This window comes from Phyllobates terribilis, unplaced genomic scaffold, assembly GCF_046119375.1.
Source record: "Phyllobates terribilis strain yellow unplaced genomic scaffold, ASM4611937v1 Scaffold_2__4_contigs__length_985480577, whole genome shotgun sequence".
Taxonomy (NCBI): domain Eukaryota; kingdom Metazoa; phylum Chordata; class Amphibia; order Anura; family Dendrobatidae; genus Phyllobates; species Phyllobates terribilis.
This window is the reverse complement of record NW_027362762.1, coordinates 299,317,961-299,338,116: the sequence shown is the minus strand read 5'-3', so window position 1 is coordinate 299,338,116 and position 20,156 is coordinate 299,317,961. Positions and strand designations below refer to the sequence as shown.

Below are 20,156 nucleotides of genomic sequence, written 5' to 3'. Positions count from 1 at the left end.
AGTTTCCATTTCACACCAATATTCCTTTTCCTCTCATTCTTTTAATTATTTGAATTTTATTATAACGTAAATCAACTTTTTAAAACTCATTGCTAGGTTTAACCGTATATATCAAATATCCATTGCAAGCTTTTTACAAAGCATTTAATGGAGACATTTGCTTGCCACTTGATATGTAGAATTCTTTGTGCATGATTCATGTTGTAGGCATTTTTTTTAGTTTTAAATATATGTAATTTCCAGCACTCAGTAGGATATATTTTAGACTGGTGTAAAACATATTGTTAAGAGATGGCTTTCCTGTTGTAAATGGAGTGTTCTGTGTATTTTACATTACTGTCATATAGTTATTTCAGCTTTCTGATATTCTAATAACACTGCTGCTTTCGGGCAGCATCATTTCTCACTTAATAAGTCCTAAACTTTTGTGCCACATTTTACTATAGTCCCAACAGTTATGTAGCACTTCCAATCTTTAATATACCATATATGTATCATAGCAGCAGCTATGATCTGAATAGTACATTGGGAGCCAATTTGTACTTCACCGAAAAAAAGCCTTGGACCAGGCTAGACTAAAACCTATTTACACAAGCAGAGAATTGGTAAGATTTGAAGACAAACTGGTGAGGGTGCGCGATAATCGCCTAATATAAAAAAGTATAGAGACTGAACTATTCTCAATAAATCGTTTGTGGATCACTAAACTATATGTTTATTCATATTTTAAAAAAATCATAGTGATGAGATTGTGGTATGTCAACGTGAATTTGTGGATCAATAGACGACGTGCAACTTAATTTAATTTGCCACCATAATGATGAGTTCAGAAAAATTATTAAGATGACATCGTTGTATGTAAATGCTTGACTATAATAGCTAGTAGATCACTTATAGAGCTCGTATTGTCGATTGCTCGTGTAAGTGGGTCTTCATTAAATCTTTTCTGCATGTGTAACTTTAATTACTTCCATTGAACTTTACGGAATTCGCACCAAACTTCCAAAATGAGTTCCTAATGTTTAAACATTGCTTTATAGTGCATATACCTGCGGTACATGTGAAAAGGGAAAGTGATCAAGTAATATGCAAACAATCTTGTTTAAACATTTAGAAGAACTTTTGTGACAACTTATAATATCATCACTGCCGGTCTCACAGGGAGTAAACCTCCATTTCTAGGGTGATGAAGGGTAAATCATGTTGTAAAATTAATTTTCTGCACATTCATGATCTGACAAGCAATTGGGATGTTCTGTATCAATACTAGGCAGATCGGACATTCTGGGTCAAAGGAAACTATGTGAATCTGACAGTGTGCAATATGGTTCCCAGAATCCTATATACACACAATTTAATAAATAATAATGTATATTTATCTCTATTGCTTATGCAGTGCCTACATAATCCGCAGCTCTTTACAGAAATTATCACTTACAATCAATATTCCAAAATATGTCTTTGTGTGTTCTTGGGATTTCCTCCCAATCTCCAGGCAGATGTTGTCTTTGGTCAGAATTGAATCTAGGACCCCAATGCAACAATTCAATGCAAACCACTGACCCAAATAATAACTCGGAATTATATCTAACATTGTTTATTTAAAGAAATAACTGATCCGTTTTGATCAATTTCCTATTAACATTAATGAATAGCATTTGTCCCCATTTGGCACATGATGCAGTAATATCATGTGAAGTTCCAGCACAGTTGTTGTTCCAAAGCTTCATAATTAATCGCCCATAAATCTGGATATCCGCCGGGTTAGATGTTTGAAAATACAATTTTGCAGAATTGCTAATTAAATATTCAATTGCTGATTTATATTTTGCAATTTCTACATCTAATTTAAGAGCAGTATAGTTTTTGCAATATATTTCTTAGCTGTGCTTCTGAGTGCCATCGAACAGCATCTTTCAGTACATCAGGACATTGATTTATTCTGTAGCATTTGGACTCTACCTCAGCTTAGCAAGATATCATGTGCAAATGCTGACAAGTAATATGTCCCTTACCGTGTACTCTGCTTGACTCCAAATTTATCATGTTTCAGTGGCTTACTATAAGCATACTATTGGGTATTTTAATGGGTTTACAGGGAAGCGTGTTTTTGCAAGGCTGAGAAGTTGGCTATTAGTCAACTTTATTTCTGGCTATATTTATCAAATTTGTAATGTCTTGAATATTCAGTCTCCTGTTGTCTCCCTTATTTGTGCTGTATGAATCTCATATCTAGGAGTTGTAACTGAAACATTAGGGTAAAGCTACAAGATAAATTTCCAGTGATTTTATACACTGCCTTAATTACCTGTATTGATAGTTAAATATTCTAAGTGAAAAAATGATGGACAATTTAGGCACCAACTGAGTAGGAAATAAGTTGCACTGCTATCGATAGTTAATGTCAAGATTTGGCTGCCAATATGTACGTTGCACATAAATACATAGTACTTTTTATTTTATTTTTTTACATGAGAATATATGTTTAGTAATGTTTCTACCATTATGCACACCAGAAACAATATTTTTTATAGTAAAATTAATCATAGAATAAAAGGAAATATTAAAGCCACCTAAAACCATTTGTCAAGAATGTTTTCATTAAATTGTAATAACCAGTTTGATTCTGTGAATTCTGTGAGGTCTATAGACCTGACAGATGGCAGCTTTTGCATTTCACAGCACCAGGGAACTGCGTCTTTACAGGAAATAGAATTGATCAATAATACTTAAAAAGAGTAGCTCCAGGTCTCCATGTTTAGAAAAGGAACACGAAAAACACAAGAAACGACTTATTTGTCAAGGAATTTTAACATGTATTGTGGGTGTTATTTTCAGGATCATATTATTAACCTACAAACAGAGCCAAGACCTTACAATATTATACCCACAGGGGTCAAATAATAATACATAACCCACTAGCTGGGAAAGAATATATATGACTGCAGTGGTGTAGCAAATTGTACCTTTATTCCAATATTAAGAAAAACGCAGAATCAGGCTAAAACAAATATAAGAACATCCAAAAATGCTAGTGGCTTGTAGCCATGTAGAATAGTTAATGCTACAATGCAGGTCGTATTTGTGTAAATCCAAGAATCAGAAGATTACAGTGCAATAGAAATGTATATTACTTTTACAATAATGTTACATCCAGGTGGATATATGATTGACTTAAAATACTGAACCAAGTGTGTCTTAATGTGATGAGTACAGTTGTGCTCAAAAGTTTACATACTTCGACAGAATTTTTGCTTTCTTGGCCTTGTTTCAGAGAATATGAATGATAACAAAAAAACCTTTTTTTCCACTCATGGTTATTGGTTGGGTGAAGCCATTTATTGTTAAACTACTGTGTTTTCTCATTTTAAGTCTTAATGAGAGCCAAAAACATCCAAATGACCCTGATGAAAAGTTCACATACCTGGTGATTTTGGCCTGATAACATGCACAGAATTTGACACAAATGGGTTTGAATGGCTACTAAAGGTAACATCCTCACCTGTGACCTGTTTGCTTATATTCAGTGTATGTGCATAAAAGCTGAGTGAGTTTCTGGGATCCAGACGTTTGTGGATTGTGAGTCCGCTACTCGGACAACCCGTTTTCAGTCCTCATGTTTCCACCATGTAAAATAATAACACTTATACTCGCCTCTGGTGGTGTGCCAGCAGTGTCAAGTCTGGCTCTCCCAGGGTTCATGTAACATTTTATGTCACGCGATCCCTGCACTGGCTTCACTCTTCCTACCTTCTGATGTATCACGTCCAGAGGAAATGAGAGACCAGCAGCTCTCACTACCTACAGATGTACACTCATGGCCGAAAGTGTTGGCATCCTTTTAAATTGTTCCAGAAAATGAAGCATTTCTCCCATAAAATTATTTTAATTACATATATTTTGTTATACACATTATTTCCTTTGTGTGTATTGGAACAACACAAAAAAAAACAAGATAAAAAAGGGCAAATTGGACATAAGTTCACACAAAACCCCAAAAATGGGCCGAACAAAATTGTTGGTACCATTCCAAAATTGTAGGTAAACAACTTTGTTTCAAGCATGTGATGGTCGTTCAAACTCACCTGTGCCAATTAACAGGTGTGGGCAATGCGAAAATCATACCTGAAACCAAATAAAAAGGGGAGAAGTTGACTCAATCTTTGCATTGGGTGTCTGTGTGTGCCACACTAAGCATGGAGAACAAAGAGTAGAGAACAGAACTGTCTGAGGACTAGAGAACCAAAATTGTTGAACAATATCAACAATCTCAAGGTTACAAGTCCATCTCCAGATATCTTGATGTTCCTTTGTCCATGGTATGCAACAGAATCAAGAAGTTTATAACCCATGGCACTGTAGCTAATCTCCCTGGACGTGGATCACAAAGAATAATTTATGATAGGTTGCAATGCAAGATTGTCCGGATGGTGGATAAGCAGCCCCAATCAAGTTGCAAAGAAATTCAAGCTGTCCTACAGGCTCAGGGTGCATCAGTGCCAGCACAAATGACATTTGAATGAAATTAAACGCTATGGCAGGATACCCAGGAGGAACCCACTGCTGACACGGAGACATAAAAAGCTAGACTGCATTTTGCCAAAATGTATGCAAGTAAGCCAAAATCCTTCTGGGAATGTGACTTGTGAACAGATGAGACCAAGATACAGCTGTTTTGTAAAGCAAATCATTTTACTGTTTACCGAAAACAGAATGAGGCCTAGAAAGAAAATAACACAGTATCTACAGTCAAATATGGTGGAGGTTCAAAGATGTTTTGGGGGTGTTTTGCTGCCTCTGGGACTGGGTAACTTGACTGTGTGCAGGGCATCATGAAATCTAAAGATTACCAAAGGGTTTTGGGTTGCAATGTAGTGGCCAGTGTCAGAAAGCTTGGTTTGTGTCCTAGGTCATCGGTCGTCCAACAGGACAATGACCTCACCCAAAAACGGATAGAAACTAAGCACTGGAGTGTTCTGAAGTGGCCAGCAATGAGTGCAGATCTAAATCCCATTGAACACCTGTGGAGATATCTTAAAATTGCTGTTGGGAGAAGTTACCCTTCAAACATGAGGGACCTGGAGCAGTTTGCAAAAGAAGAGTGGTCCAAAATCCCAGTTGAGAGGTGTAAGATGCTTCTTGATGGTTATAGGAAGTGATTGATTTCAGTTATTTATTGCAAAAATTGTGCAACCAAATTTTAAGTTGAGGGTGCCAACAATTTTGTCCAGCCCATTTTTGTTTTTTTGTGAGAAATTATGTTAATTTACCTTTTTTTTCTTATTTTTTTGTGTTGTTTCAATACACACAAAGGAAATAAATGTGTATAACAAAACGTGTAATTGCAATAATTTTCTGGGAGAAATACTTCATTCATTTTCTGGAACAATTTCAAGGGTACCAAAGCTTTCAGCCATAACTGTGAATTGACCGGTGGAGGGGAGAGTGAAGCCAGCGCTGATTGGTTGCAGGGATCGCGTGACATAACAATGTTACACAATCCCCAGGAGAGCCAGTGAAACCACCGCTAGAATGGCGCCAACATCAGAGGTGATTGTGTTATTATTTTACAAGAGCGAAACATGGGGATTGAGAAGGGGTTGTCTGAGTAGTGGACATTTAACAGCACATTGTTAGTAAAATGGAACACTATATTGATATACTATTATTATTAGTAATAGCATTATATTAGTGAGAGGTGGACTTGTATTAGCATTATATAGGCTACTATATTGGTATTTTAGATATTATTGGAGGACATAATGGCTATGAACATAAATGCCATTACTTGGCTAGTGATTGCCCACAACAAACATGGGTCATATACTTTAAATTCATATAGCCAATATGTTTTTTTTTTACTGCAGAATTTGAGAAGCCAGATTCTCAATCCATGTGGCAAAAAAGAGTTTGGGGTTTTCGATATCCTGCGGAGTTCTATCACTTAGTATAAAAGAGTTATGGTTCTGAATAACATAGCCTCAGGGTGGGCACAATATGACTTCTTCTGGAACAGACCATAGAATATAATTTTAGCTTTGACTACAGATCTAAGGGATACAGGGAATGCAGTATTTCTGTCTCTTTCTTGCTTTCTCTCGCACAATCTCTCTCATAAATACTTTACTATAAATAATACTGTGTATATGACCCAATCTTTCCACTATAAACATGCACTGTCTACACGATGCATTGGACAATTTGACCTGCATTCTGAGCTTGGCGTCTCTCGTTTGCCTTGCCTATAATACTTTTATACTTCTTGTGTATTTAGTCATCTGATTAGTTGTCTTTATAAGTTTCTTTTGAAAGAAAATTAAATCTGAGATTTGTCGATGAGCGTTCGTGTATGCTGTGAGTGACCTTAGGGGGCACCTGCTTTCTACCTAAGGCAGTGGCGGACAATAAATTCATCCTTTCTGCTTTTGGATCCCTTTAGTTATGGTTTTAGAGCTTGTTCAGATTAACCTTTAATGGTGCCCGAGGACATTATGTATTTCAAAGGGGTTTAAAGACCTAATATGTATAGCTTGGTGTCAAGAAAGTTGGGTGTAAATGAAACTTTGAAATCCATTAAGATAGTTTGGCAAAGTTGACTTGTTTAAGGGAAAGTAAAATCCTTGAAAAGAGGTTAGGCTTGTATCCTGCAGGGAGAGAGGCTAAAACATCTGGGAAAGATAAGGCTACCCTGGTAATGAAATAGGCCCCAGTTTATAGATGTCTGTGTATAAATGTAGACAGAGAAAATTGGCAGACTAATTGCTTTTATCTACGTGGAGTTTGGAACTGCTGCTATAACTATGGCTTACTTTTATTCTCTTAGTCCTGATGCATTTAGGATTTCCCATGATTGCAAAATCCTAATTACAATGTCTAAGCGCGATCAGTACAGAAGAAGGTAAGTATTTAATTGTGTCTGTAAAATAATTAAAAGCAGTTGGTTATAAAAGCCTAATCTCTACTGCCGGACAAGGATTTCATCCGATGCCCATGGTAACAATGATTAAACAGAGTGTTAAAAAAAAGTTATTTCACAATTAAAGTGGAATACAGATGAAGTGCACTCTGATGGATAATGAATACGGAGCTATACCCACATGAAATACAATAGATATAATCACGTTATGTTGTATTGATGAACATGTTTCGATATCGCTGACAGTAATATCAAAGTGCTTCATAGATCTTAACAACACCAGTACAATGAGACATTATCATTAACTGTGCATCGTTATTTCCCTGACTACAATCTATTGATTATTGTAATACCATTTGTGTACTGGTTTTCTTGATTCCCTGACATGAACACATACAGATACCTTGTTGCACACTAAACTGGAATGTAACCTATGAATATTGATATTTTGAATGAACATACCCCATATGTTTTCTGCACTTAATACAGCTGGCTAAACAGGCATACATTAATATTATTCTGAGTATTTAAACCACTGGCAAGTAGTAGTCTGTAAGCATCTGACGTTAACATTAGAATGGTCTTCCCTATCGGCTCGTAGTGAGGTTGCTGCCTGGTGAGTGACAGACTACAGAGCAATGCCTATTATACATGTTGCTATCAACAAAATTAGCTTAATATTCCTGGTGAAATTACTTTGATTTTACTTTATTCACAAATGCAGACCTAGGCATACCACGTAAGATATGAATGCTTCAATAATGATCAACACAGTGTTTATAGTAAAATATAATTAATTGTATTAAATAGTCCCTGTTGTTTCAAAAAGCTTTGTATAAATTAATAGAGGCGAATATAAGAAACTTTGTAATATATCTTATCTGAGAATTCATTTTCTTTCTTCACTTAAGAGCCACTTCTTCCTCTCCCCCATCTCCTAAACTCACAATCTCGTCTGAAAAAAAAAACGCTCAATTTCTTCTTGGTCAAAGCAAGACAGACTGCCAACAGAGGGGTAAAGAAAGGTCAAGTGCAGAGTGAGAAAACAAGTAGAGACAGACAAGACAGGCACATATGCTGCAGTTAATGAGTGATTTAGCTTGTATCAGAGCTGGATTCACAGCCACAAAGCTGGATACTTCTGTATAATCATCTCTTTGCTGCTAATGCAATTCCTCAAATGTGCTAAACCGAAAATGAATTTGTAATTCCTATTTCTGTGTATAGGAGGCATCTTGGCAGCTAGTCTTCATCCACTAGTTCAGCATTTGCCACAGGGCACCAGGATTGGCAAAGTCGCCACTGGTGCCCTGTGCTCTTCACAGATGAAAGCAGGTTCACACTGAGCACATGTGACAGACGTGACAGAGTCTGGAGACGCTGTGGAGAGTGATCTGTTGCCTGCAACATCCTTCAGCATGACCGGTTTGGCAGTGGGTCAGTAATGGTGTGGGGTGGCATTTCTTTGCGTGCCTGAGGTAGCCTGACTGCCATTAGTTACCGAGATGAGATCCTCAGACCCCTTGTGAGACCATATGCTGGTGCGGTTGGCCCTGGGTTTTTCCTAATGCAGGACAATGCCAGACCTCGTGTGGCTGGAGTGTGTCAGCAGTTCCTGCAAGATGCAGGCATTGAAGCTATGGACTGGCCTGCCCGTTCCCCAGACCTGAATCTGATTGAGCACATCTGGGACATCATGTCTTACTCCATCCACCAACGTCACGTTGCACCACAGACTGTCCAGGAGTTGGCGGATGCTTTAGTCCAGGTCTGGGAGGAGATCCCACAGTAGACCATCCACAACCTCATCAGGAGCATGCCCAGGCATTGTAGGGAGGTCATACAGGCGCATGGAGGCCACACACAATACTGAGCCTCATTTTGACTTGACATTACATCAAAGTTGGATCAGCCTGTAGTGTGTTTTTCCACTTTAGTTTTGGGGGTGACTCCAAATCCAGGCCTCCATTGGTTAATAAATTTGATTTCCATTTATGATTTTTGTGTGATTTTGTTGTCAGCACATTCAACTTTGTACAGAACAAAGTATTCAATGAGCATATTTCATTCATTCAGATCTAGGATGTGTTATTTGAGTGTTCCCTTTATTTTTTGAGCAGTGTGTGTGTGTATATATATATATATATATATATATATATATATATATATATATATATATATATATATATGTATGTATGTGTGTATATATATATATATAGTACAGACCAAAAGTTTGGACACGCCTTCTCATTTAAAGCTTTTTCTGTATTTTCATGACTTTGGAAATTAAGTAAGGCCACTGGGTTGCCATCCCCAGCAAATGGGGGGGCATTCCCATGCCTCTCAGGTGAAATGTCCGTTACTCTTTTTTTTTCAATATATGCTAGATTTTGCCATAATGTGCACTTTAGTGCTGTGTCCCCTGCTGTACTATATGAAATGTTTATATATGTGCAGAGCACAGATATAGATGGATTTGGGCGATTTGCCCTTAGTAAATATGGATGCCTGGGCTGTATGCCTAACTGTGACCGCAGTGTGGGACGTATCTGCGTTCTCTGACGCATGTGCGGTCTGTCTTTCTATTATGATGCCGCTATTTCCGGTTTTTGGAACGCATTTGCGCTCCACAATTTTGATATTCCTTCCGGACATGCGCAATAGAGATGACAGGGACGCCGAGATTTCGGCGTTTCTCGTGTTTACATTAAGGGTTGAGTCATGTGGCTTTTTTAAATCCATACAGCTGGTGTTTCTAATCAATTATTGATAAAAATGGCTTTTATAATGACGATTGAAACTTTTTTGTCACTTTAGCACTTTTTGCACTTTATATATTGCACACACTATATGTATCTTGATTAATGATGTAGGGATTGTATCTGTATCATGTCTGAAATGTATTTATTATCATAATTACTGCTAAATCAATTTGTGTGATTAAGCAGGTTTAAATACTTGGCACATTGCACTTTCACATTGCTTGAAAAAGGTCCACATCTTTGGACCGAAACGTTGCTACAGCCACATGGGCTAATAAAGAGAAGATTATTTCACTATCCGTTTGTGTGCTGCCTCCACTCTCTTTTTTTGATATATATATATATATATATATATATATATATATATATATATATATATATATGTATATATATATATATATATACACATATAAGTGTATGTATGTATGTATGTATGTGTATATATATATATATATATATATATATATATATATATATATATATATATATATATATATATATATACACACAGTGCATTGTGAAAGTATTTGGCCCCCTTGAACTTTTCTACCTTTTGCCACATTTCTGGCTTCAAACATAGATATAAAATTCAAATTTTTTTTGGAAGAATCAACAACAAGTGGGACACAATCGTGAAGTGGAACGCAATTTATTGGATATTTTAAACTTTTTTTTAACAAATTAAAAACTGAAAAGTGGGGCGTGCAATGTTATTCGACCCCATTACTTTCAGTGCAGAAAACCCACTCCAGAAGTTCAGTGAGGATCTCTGAATGATCCAATGTTGTCCTAAATGACTGGTAATGCTAAATAGAATCCACCTGTGTGTAATCAAGTTTCCGTATAAATGCACCTGCTCTGTGATAGTCTCAGGGTTCTGTTTCAAGTGCAGAAAGCATCATGAAGACCAAGGAAAACACCAGGCAGGTCCGAGATACTGTTGTTGTGAAGTTTAAAGCCGGATTTGGATACAAAAAGATTTCCCAAGTTTTAAACATCTCAAGGAGCACTGTGCAAGCGATCATATTGAAATGGAAGGAGTATCAGACTACTGCAGATCTACCAAGACCCGGCCGTCCCTCTAAACTTTCATCTCGAACAAGGAGACGACTGATCAGAGATGCAGCAAAAAGGCACATGATCACTCTGGATGAACTGCAGAGATCTACAGCTGAGGTGGGAGAGTCTGTCCATAGGACAACAATCAGTCGTACACTGCACAAATCTGGCCTTTATGGAAGAGTGGCAAGAAGAAAGCCATTTCTTAAAGATATCCATAAAAAGTCTTGTTTGAAGTTTGCCACAAGCCACCTGGGAGACACACCAAACATGTGGAATAAGGTGCTCTGGTCAGATGAAACCAAAATCAAACTTTTTGGCCACAATGCAAAGCGATATGATTTGGCGTAAAAGCAACATAGCTCATTACCCTTAAAACACCATCCCGACTGTCAAACATGGTGGTGGCAGCATCATGGTTTGGGCCTGCTTTTCTTCAGCAGGGACAGGGAAGATGGCTACAATTGATGGGAAGATGGACGGAGCCAAATACAAGGCCATTCTGGAAGAAAACCTGTTGGAGTCTGCAAAAGACCTGAATCAAAAAAGGAATAGTCGGCACTCCGTATAGCTAGAGTGGTGCACGTGGAAAACAATGTCTGTAGGAAAAGAAAATCCCGGCACTCACGTGTTGATAATCAGTTGATTTATTCCACAACTCACACAAGACGTTTCAGCCTGTCCAAGGCTTTTTTCAATTGTGTCCAATTCAGCCTGTCCAATTGAAAAAAGCCTTGGACAGGCTGAAACGTCTTGTGTGAGTTGTGGAATAAATCAACTGATTATCAACATGTGAGTGCCGGGATTTTCTTTTCCTGCAAAAGAACTGAGACTGGGACGGAGATTTATTTTCCAACAAGACCATGATCTCAAACATAAAGCAAAATCTACAATGGAATGGTTCAAAAATAAACCAGGTGTTAGAATGGCCAAGTCAAAGTCCAGACCTGAATCCAATCGAGAATCTGTGGAAAGAGCTGAAAACTGCTGTTCACAAACGCCCTCCATCCAACCTCAATGAGCTCGAGCTGTTTTGCAAGGAAGAATGGGCAAGAATTTCAGCCTCTCGATGTGCAAAACTGATCGAGACATACCCCAAGTGACTTGCAGCTGTAATCGCAGCAAAAGGTGGCGCTACAAAGTATTAACTCAAGGGGGCCGAATAATATTGCACGCCCCACTTATCAGTTTTTAATTTGTTAAAAAAATGTTAAAATATCTAATAAATTTTGTTCCACTTCACGATTGTGTCCCACTTGTTGTTGATTCTTCCCAAAAAATTAGAATTTTATATCTTTATGTTTGAAGCCAGAAATGTGGCAAAAGGTAGAAAAGTTAAAGGGGGCCAAATTCTTTCACAATGCACTGTATATATACACACATACAGTACAGACCAAAAGTTTGGACACACCTTCTCATTTAAAGATTTTTCTGTCTTTTCAGGACTATGAGAATTGTACATTCACACTGAAGGCATCAAAACTATGAATTAACACATGAGGAATTATATTCTTAACAAAGAAGTGTGAAACGTCTGAAAATGTCTTATATTCTAGGTTCTTCAAAGTAGCCACCTTTTGCTTTGATGACTGCTTTGCACACTCTTGGTATTCTCTTGATGAGCTTCAAGAGGTAGTCACCAGAAATGGTTTTCACTTCACAGTATGCCCTGTCAGGTTTAATAAGTGGGATTTCTTGCCTTATAAATGGGGTTGGGACCATCAGTTGTGTTGTGCAGAAGTCTGGTGGATACACAGCTGATAGTCCTACTGAATAGACTGTTAGAATTTGTATTCTGGCAAGAAAAAAGCAGCTAAGTAAAGAAAAACAAGTGGCCATCATTACTTTAAGAAATGAAGGTCAGTCACTCCGAAAAATTGGGAAAACTTTGAAAGTGTTCCCAAGTGCAGTTGCAAAAACCATCAAGCGTTACAAAGAAACTGGCTCACATGAGGACCGCCCCAAGAAAGGAAGACCAAGAGTCACCTCTGCTTCTGAGGATAAGTTTATCCAAGTCACCAGCCTCAGAAATTGCAGGTTAACAGCAGCTCAGATTAGAGACTAGGTCAATGCCACACAGAGTTCTAGCAGCAGACACATCTCTTCAACAACTGTTAAGAGGAGACTTTGTGCAGCAGGCCTTCATGTTAAAATAGCTGCTAGGAAACCACTGCTTAGGACAGGCAACAAGCAGAGGAGACTTGTTTGGGCTAAAGAACACAAGGAATGGACATTAGACCAGTGGAAATCTGTGCTTTGGTCTGATGAGTCCAAATTTGAGATCTTTGGTTCCAACCACCGTGTCTTTGTGCGACGCAGAAAAGGTGAACGGATGGATTCTACATGCCTGGTTCCCACTGTGAAGCATGGAGGAGGAGGTGTGATGGTGTGGGGGTGCTTTGCTGGTGACACTGTTGGGGATTTATTCAAAATTGAAGGCATACTGAACCAGCATGGCTACCACAGCATCTTGCAGCGGCATGCTATTCCATCCGGTTTGCGTTTAGTTGGACCATCATTTATTTTTCAACAGGACAATGACCCCAAACACACCTCCAGGCTGTGTAAGGGCTATTTGACCAAGAAGGAGAGTGATTGGGTGCTACGCCAGATGACCTGGCCTCCACAGTCACCAGACCTGAACCCAATCGAGATGGTTTTGGGGTGAACTGGACCGCAGAGTGAAGGCAAAAGTGCCAACAAGTGCTAAGCATCTCTGGGAACTCCTTCAAGATTGTTGGAAGACCATTTCCGGTGACTACCTCTTGAAGCTCATCAAGAGAATGCCAAGAGTGTGCGCAGCAGTCATCAAAGCAAAAGGTGGCTACTTTGAAGAACCTAGAATATAAGACATATTTTCAGTTGTTTCACACTTTTTTGTTAAGTATATAATTCCACATGTGTTAATTCATAGTTTTGATGCCTTCAGTGTGAATGTACAATTTTCATAGTCATGAAAATACAGAAAAATCTTAAAATGAGAAGGTGCGTCCAAACTTTTGGTCTGTACTGTACATACATAAGTTTTTTTTTTAAAGTCCATTGGGCGCCTGGATGGAGCAGTAGTCCTCATGAGGAGAGGGATTTGATTTTGAGATCATTGCCTCATTGCTATATACTGTAAGTGATCAATTTTGTGTAGAGATAAATGTACATCTTCATTGATTTGAGAATATATCTTAAATGTAAATTCTGATTGTTTTTATATATTTTTTCACAAATATTTACAGCTTGGTAACTGTGTCCTTCTATTGACATGTTAGAGAAATACACTTCTCAACATTAAAATTGCAATATCAAAAAGGAAAAATTGCAGAATTATGGAAATCACAGGATTGACAGACATGCAAATAATACATAAATAATGAATAAATGGAACCAAATTTCCCAAATATCTCAATTTATCCAGTATCAAGTATGAACACCATGCATAGAAATGCATGCACTTACATGCCTTGGTATACTATCATTCAGGTCATTCATGGCTGTCTGAGGAATCTTCTGCAAAACTGCATGCACTTGGGAATGCAAATCATCAAGATCCATTTCTGCCAGCTCCCTTTGCAATTGCCAACCAATGATCCCACAGATGTGCTCAGTGACAAATCCAAAGACACTGCAGGCCTTGGTAGTACAATAGCATGTTGAAAAACAGCTCCTGTTACACTTTGGAGAAATGGCCAACTGGTTCCATCACCAAATCAATGTAATGCATGTCGGTTTACCTAGAATGAAGTGTAGAGGATCCTGGCTATAGTACATTATGCCACCCCGCAACAAAATCCCATGAGTAGGACCGATGTGACGTTGCCTCGTGAAGTCCTCTTCATGGTGCTGCTCACATAGTCTCCAGATCAATCTCTGGCTTTCATTGCATCCAAGACAAAATCGGGACTCCTCACTTTAGAGGATAGTCATCCATTCCAGCTTCCAATGCTTCATTGCAGCCTAAGTCTATCTTGAGGTCAAATGGGCAATGTAATGAAGAGGCCTGCATTAGGGAATGTCACATAGCTCCTACTCCTGGAATTATGATGTGGGGGATGTACGCTAGCTAGACCCTTCTAGTCTTCATTGCAGATACACAGCTTACCGTTAAATTGATTTGGTTGTGTATCCAGTGGTACGGCCATTTCTCCAAAGTGTCCCATCTGCTTTTCAACACAACGCCAGACCATGTGTTACTAATGCTACTGTAAGCCACCTGCTTGGTCTAAACGTGCTACCATACCCTGCAGCATCTCCCAAATTGTGTCCCATCAAACACATCTGGAACATCATTTTTTTGAAATTGCAAAGGAAAATTCCAGGAGAAGAACTCGATGATTTACGTGCTTAAGTGCATTCAGCGTGGCAGAACATTCCTCAGATAGCCATTAATAACCTCATTGATAACATGGCAAGGCCTGTAAGTGTGTGTACTTTTGTGCGTGACACTCTTACTTGATACTGAATAAATCAAGATGTCTTAAAAACTTTGTTTCCATTTTTTTCATGTTTATCGATCTTATGATTTCCATAATTCCATGACTTTTCCTTTTTGGTGTTGCAATTTCAATGTTAAATATGTATACTGCTAATATTTTTGATTTGGAGTTCCTGACATTTTACAAGTTTTATAAAAGTATAAAACTTTGCAGTGATAATTATTATAAATGTATAAATATGTGAAGCATGTTCGTTATGATAGGATATGTCAGTCAGTAGCATGAGTCGGGCACAGATAATGGGATGCTTGCTGATGGATAGAATGATGGAGCCTGCTGCCTTCTTCTAAGTGAGTGCCCTATTGGAGACAATAAAGAAGCAGGCAGCACAGTTCAGATATATGCTAGTAGCCAAAGTCAATACCTAGAAATTACATTAAGGCTGTGTGCCCACGATGCGTTTTTAAGCGTTTCTGCAGCAGCAAAAACGCAGCAGAAACACTTAAAAAACTCTTGGTAGAAGGCCTGCCATGTTCCCCAATGATAATCCGCATGTGCTGTGCACATGCTGTGGAAATTTCCGCTGCGGATTATCATTGCGGAAAAAAACGCAGCACTACCAATTATTTTGCGGAAGTGCTGATTTTTCGCCGCCATTGACTTGCATTGAATCGCTTGGATTCCGCATCACTGCATCTGTAGATGTGCATTCCATGCGTTCTAATGTGCGGATGGTACCCGGGTGTGGAGGACAGGAGACTCTCCTCCGGACCCGGGTACCATAGAACCTGTAAAAAAAAAAGAATAAAATAAAAAATAAATATCGTATTTACCTTCTGACGGCCCCCAGTGTGCTTGTCCTCCCATGCCGGCAGATCGCGGTGGACTGAAGGACCTGCGCTGACGTTATAGTCATGTGACGGCAGGTCATTCAGTGTACCGCGAGCTGCCGGCAAGCCAGGACGGAGCGAATAAAGACTGCGGGGGCCATCAGAGGGTAAGTATAGATTTATTTTTTTATTGTTAAACATTCTTTAAGGTCACACTATATAAATCCATGCCGTTTGCATGGATTTATATAGTGTGACCAAGTTGTCAAGCACTTTCCAAGTGATGCTAAAATCGCTTGGAAAGCGCTTGTCAACCCGCATGCGGAAACAGATGTGAATAATGCTTCATTTCCGCATGTCCCTGGCAGGAAAAACGCATGTACAATCCACATGTACAATCCGCATGCATTTTTTTCTGCCAGGGGAGATGCAGAAACGCTCAGGGAAAAATCCTGAACATTTCTGCATCGTGGGCACATAGCCTAAAGGGGGTTTCCAATTTGAAACATTTATGACATAGCCACAGGAGAATAGGTATTGGCTATTTAACACCAGTAGATATAAACTGAGAGATTGTCTCATATGAAGCCAAATCTCTGTTCTGTCCTTGGCTGGGTGAAGCCACCCTAGCTGTTGAAAAGGATATTATGAGACCACTCATTCTCTCCAGGTGGACATTCCAGAGGTGACCCGTGGATATACCAAAAATGTCTGTGATTACACCCCTTTATTTTTGTATTTGAAGGGAAGCTTGCATCAGACCTATTGTTTAAATCAAATTTTTATTTTAAATATATATTTTAAATATATAAAAAAAAAATTGGCAATGATTTTTTTCCATATCACAATCTGTATTAAAAATTGCTGTTTTTGTAATGGCTATTTGAGCTTTTTAGACTTTATGTTCCTGTAGTTTCAGGAAATAGACATGTACATTAACTGCAATGATCAGATGCTAACATTATCTTTTGTATTGAAACATCTAATAAGTGTGTGCGAAATTCATTGTAAAGGGAGGAGCAGGGTCAGGTGTAATATCGCCTGTTGTGATTGGTGGATCCGGTGTTATCAGCTGTGTATAGAGGAGGTTCCTGTCATTGCCGTAGTTTCTTTATAAACTGAGGCAGGATTACAAACACTTCCTGAAAAAAACAAAAAACTGAAAAATTATTCTAAAAAAGCCACAGTGGTTAATGTGAAAATTAAGATTACTAATTTGTTTTTGTTTTTTTTAGTAACAACCATTATGAAAAAAAGAAAAAAGTATTGCCAACATTTTCCTAAAGTACATTTATCACAAATCCTGATTTAAAAATGTAGTATTTTCACAATAGCTTCTCTATAAAGGAAAAGATTATATCATAATCTGGATGATCAGAGAGACACATAAAATGCAAATATCGAACTCTGGAAACCTAACTTTGTGACAGAAATGTATTTTAGGAGAAATAAAAATTGGGCTTTTAATATTAATAATGTAAATGACCTGCCTTGATTGTCATGTCTATTTTTCCGTTTTCTTATTCATCATCTACATTATAAATGTATTGCTTTATATTATTTTTTTTCAGAAATTCTTCACTCCGCACACGTGGTTTCCCGAGGTTACTTAGAAACAACTGTTTATATTCTCAGATTCGAGACGCTCATAAGTACGTCCCTCGTAGAGCTGTACTGTATATACCTGGAAACGATGAGAGGAAAATACAAAAAATTGCCACTCTCAATATGGACTGTGCAGTGTTAGACTGTGAAGATGGAGTAGCCATCAATAAAAAGGTAAGCAGATAATTATTAGTATTTCTGTAGCAAAATCTTTAAGAATGCAACAGCTTTATAATTTCCCTGCCGTTCATAAAATACTGTGCAAAACCTTTCACATTCCTTACTCCGTACTTTGTTACATTTTTTTAATGTTTCATTTAATTTATATCTCAAAAAAAAAAATCCGATATGATCTTTACACTACAAAGAAGTAAAAAAAAATCATTAAAAAAATTATTATCCGTTCACCCCCAAAACCTCTTTGATGCTTTGTCCAAATCCCTATACTGTTGCTAGATAAATTGTTTGCACTTAAAAAATATATTGAAAATTATTTTTCACAAATGAAAAGACTGATTTTTCCATATAAGCAATTACTATGTGTGCAAAACATGGTGTGTAGAATAAAGCCCAATTCATCAAAACCTAAAAATATTTTTAAAAGCCTAAAAAACAAACGTATGGCCTTGAAAAAAGCTACACAACAAAGTGACAAAATCATTCAGTTGATTAAAGTGTTAAGCTGATGATATACAGTTGTGCTCAAAAGTTTACATACCCCGGCAGAATTTTTCCTTTCTTGGCCTTGTTTCCGAGAATATGAATGATAACTAAAAAACTTTTTCTCCACTCATGGTTATTGGTTGGTTGAAGCCATTTATTGTCAAACTACTGTGTTTTCTCTTTTTTATCTTAATGAGCAGCTATTTATACACCCAGGCCAGGGTGTTAATTAGCCAGAGGAAGATAGCCGCTGGGTCCTAGAGACAGCCTCTAAGAAGTTGTCTGTAATGCCAAACGTAGAGATCTCCTGCAACCCACTGCAGGACGACTGTCTGTGACTTCTGACACACCCGTGACATCTGACTTATGATTGATTAGCTGCATTGCAGCAGATATTTCTTTTATGTGTTTGATCTGCTTAATTGAACTGTTGGTCAAACAAATTATAAAGCATTAACATGTACAACAGGTTTTTGGGCTTCCCTCACTGTACATTTAGGCTTACTTGAGGAGAGTTACACAAGCCACTGTCAACACTTCTGATAATGGCTTCTCCTGGCACAGCATATATTTAGCCTATTTTGTTCCACCCACATGTCAATAAGGATGCCTCTGTCACCATGTCTTGTGTAGCAAAGTGTATAAAATGGGTTCCGCCAACATTTATCACATGGATTAGCAGCAGTCATCAGTGTCTCTTATTTTTTATTTTGTGATTTTGTGCTAAACCTAAGTTGCAGCTTTCTCATGTATTGAGAAGTATCAAGAATAATATTCTACACATGCCATCTGATACTTGTGGAACTATTTTTCTTTAAAGAAATGCTATAGAATATTTCCTTAAAACAGCATGATGCTGAGTGAGGTAGTCCCACACTTTAAGGACCCTGTGTGCCGCCATAAAAACCTCCTGCTCATTTCTTTACTGTAAGATTGAGGCATGTGCTGTATGTATTTTAACAAATCTCCATTCTGCACCGATATTGACCGGTGGTGAAAATGTTAAAATTTACCGCAATTTCTGTTGCAAATTTTTACAGTTTGTTCATTTTTTAATGTAGAGAGGTGAAATCCACCTCAAATCTGTAACAAAACCCAAACATTTTGCTTGTGGATTTTATTGTAGATTCTCAGTAAAATCCACAAGCAAGTTTGTCCCAGAACTTTTCTGCTGTGCGCGGACCTACATTAATGACCGGCTCCAGTGCATGCTGGACCCATGCCAGCCATGCCATTAAAGAAGAATCTGAGGCGGGGGCTTTCATTGCATCACAAGGTATCCCTGTGGTCGAGTGTATATATTGTATGAGCAGACAGGTCATGGTTCATTGGAGGTATGACAGCCCTCGTGTCCTTAAAATATAAGAAGGGGAACAATCACTAAAAAAATTATTTCTACCTAAGGCCTCATTCACACATCAGTATTTTTGATTATTATTTCATCAGTATTTGTATGACAAAGCCAGGAGTGTTTCCAAAACATAGAACAAGTGTCGATGTTTCAATTTTAGTTTTTCTTTGTACGTTCCACTCCTGGTTTTGGCTTACAAACACTGATGAAAAATACTGATCAAAATTACTGACGTGTGAATGAGACCTAATGCAAATAAAGGTGTCATGGCTCAAAAAGTTATAAAATACAAATTTGAACCTCACTTATATAATTTCTGTAAATACAGATGTTTATCTGTATTTTCCCATGTTTTTGGGAACCAGGTATCAGCAAAAAAATCACAGAGACATGTATGTTTTTGATCTGAGTCATGGATCAAAATTACCCATTCAAGTCTATGGGTCTGTGAAAAATTGCTGACCGCACACATTGCCATCCGTGTGCAATACAACACATGTGCTGTCAGTTTTTGAACATATTTATACATACTGCTGCGGAAAA

At 37.9% G+C, this 20,156-nt stretch overlaps 1 protein-coding gene across 2 annotated transcripts in view; it reads left to right on the top strand.

Annotated features, from left to right (window-relative positions):
• CLYBL (citramalyl-CoA lyase) overlaps positions 1–20,156 on the top strand; it is a 460,951-nt gene that overhangs the window by 185,986 nt on the left and 254,809 nt on the right. For both annotated transcript variants that reach the window (XM_073670402.1, XM_073670408.1), the window contains exon 2: positions 17,566–17,773. In XM_073670402.1, coding sequence (XP_073526503.1) covers positions 17,566–17,773 — 208 coding nt within the window. The remainder of the gene's footprint in view (positions 1–17,565; positions 17,774–20,156) is intronic.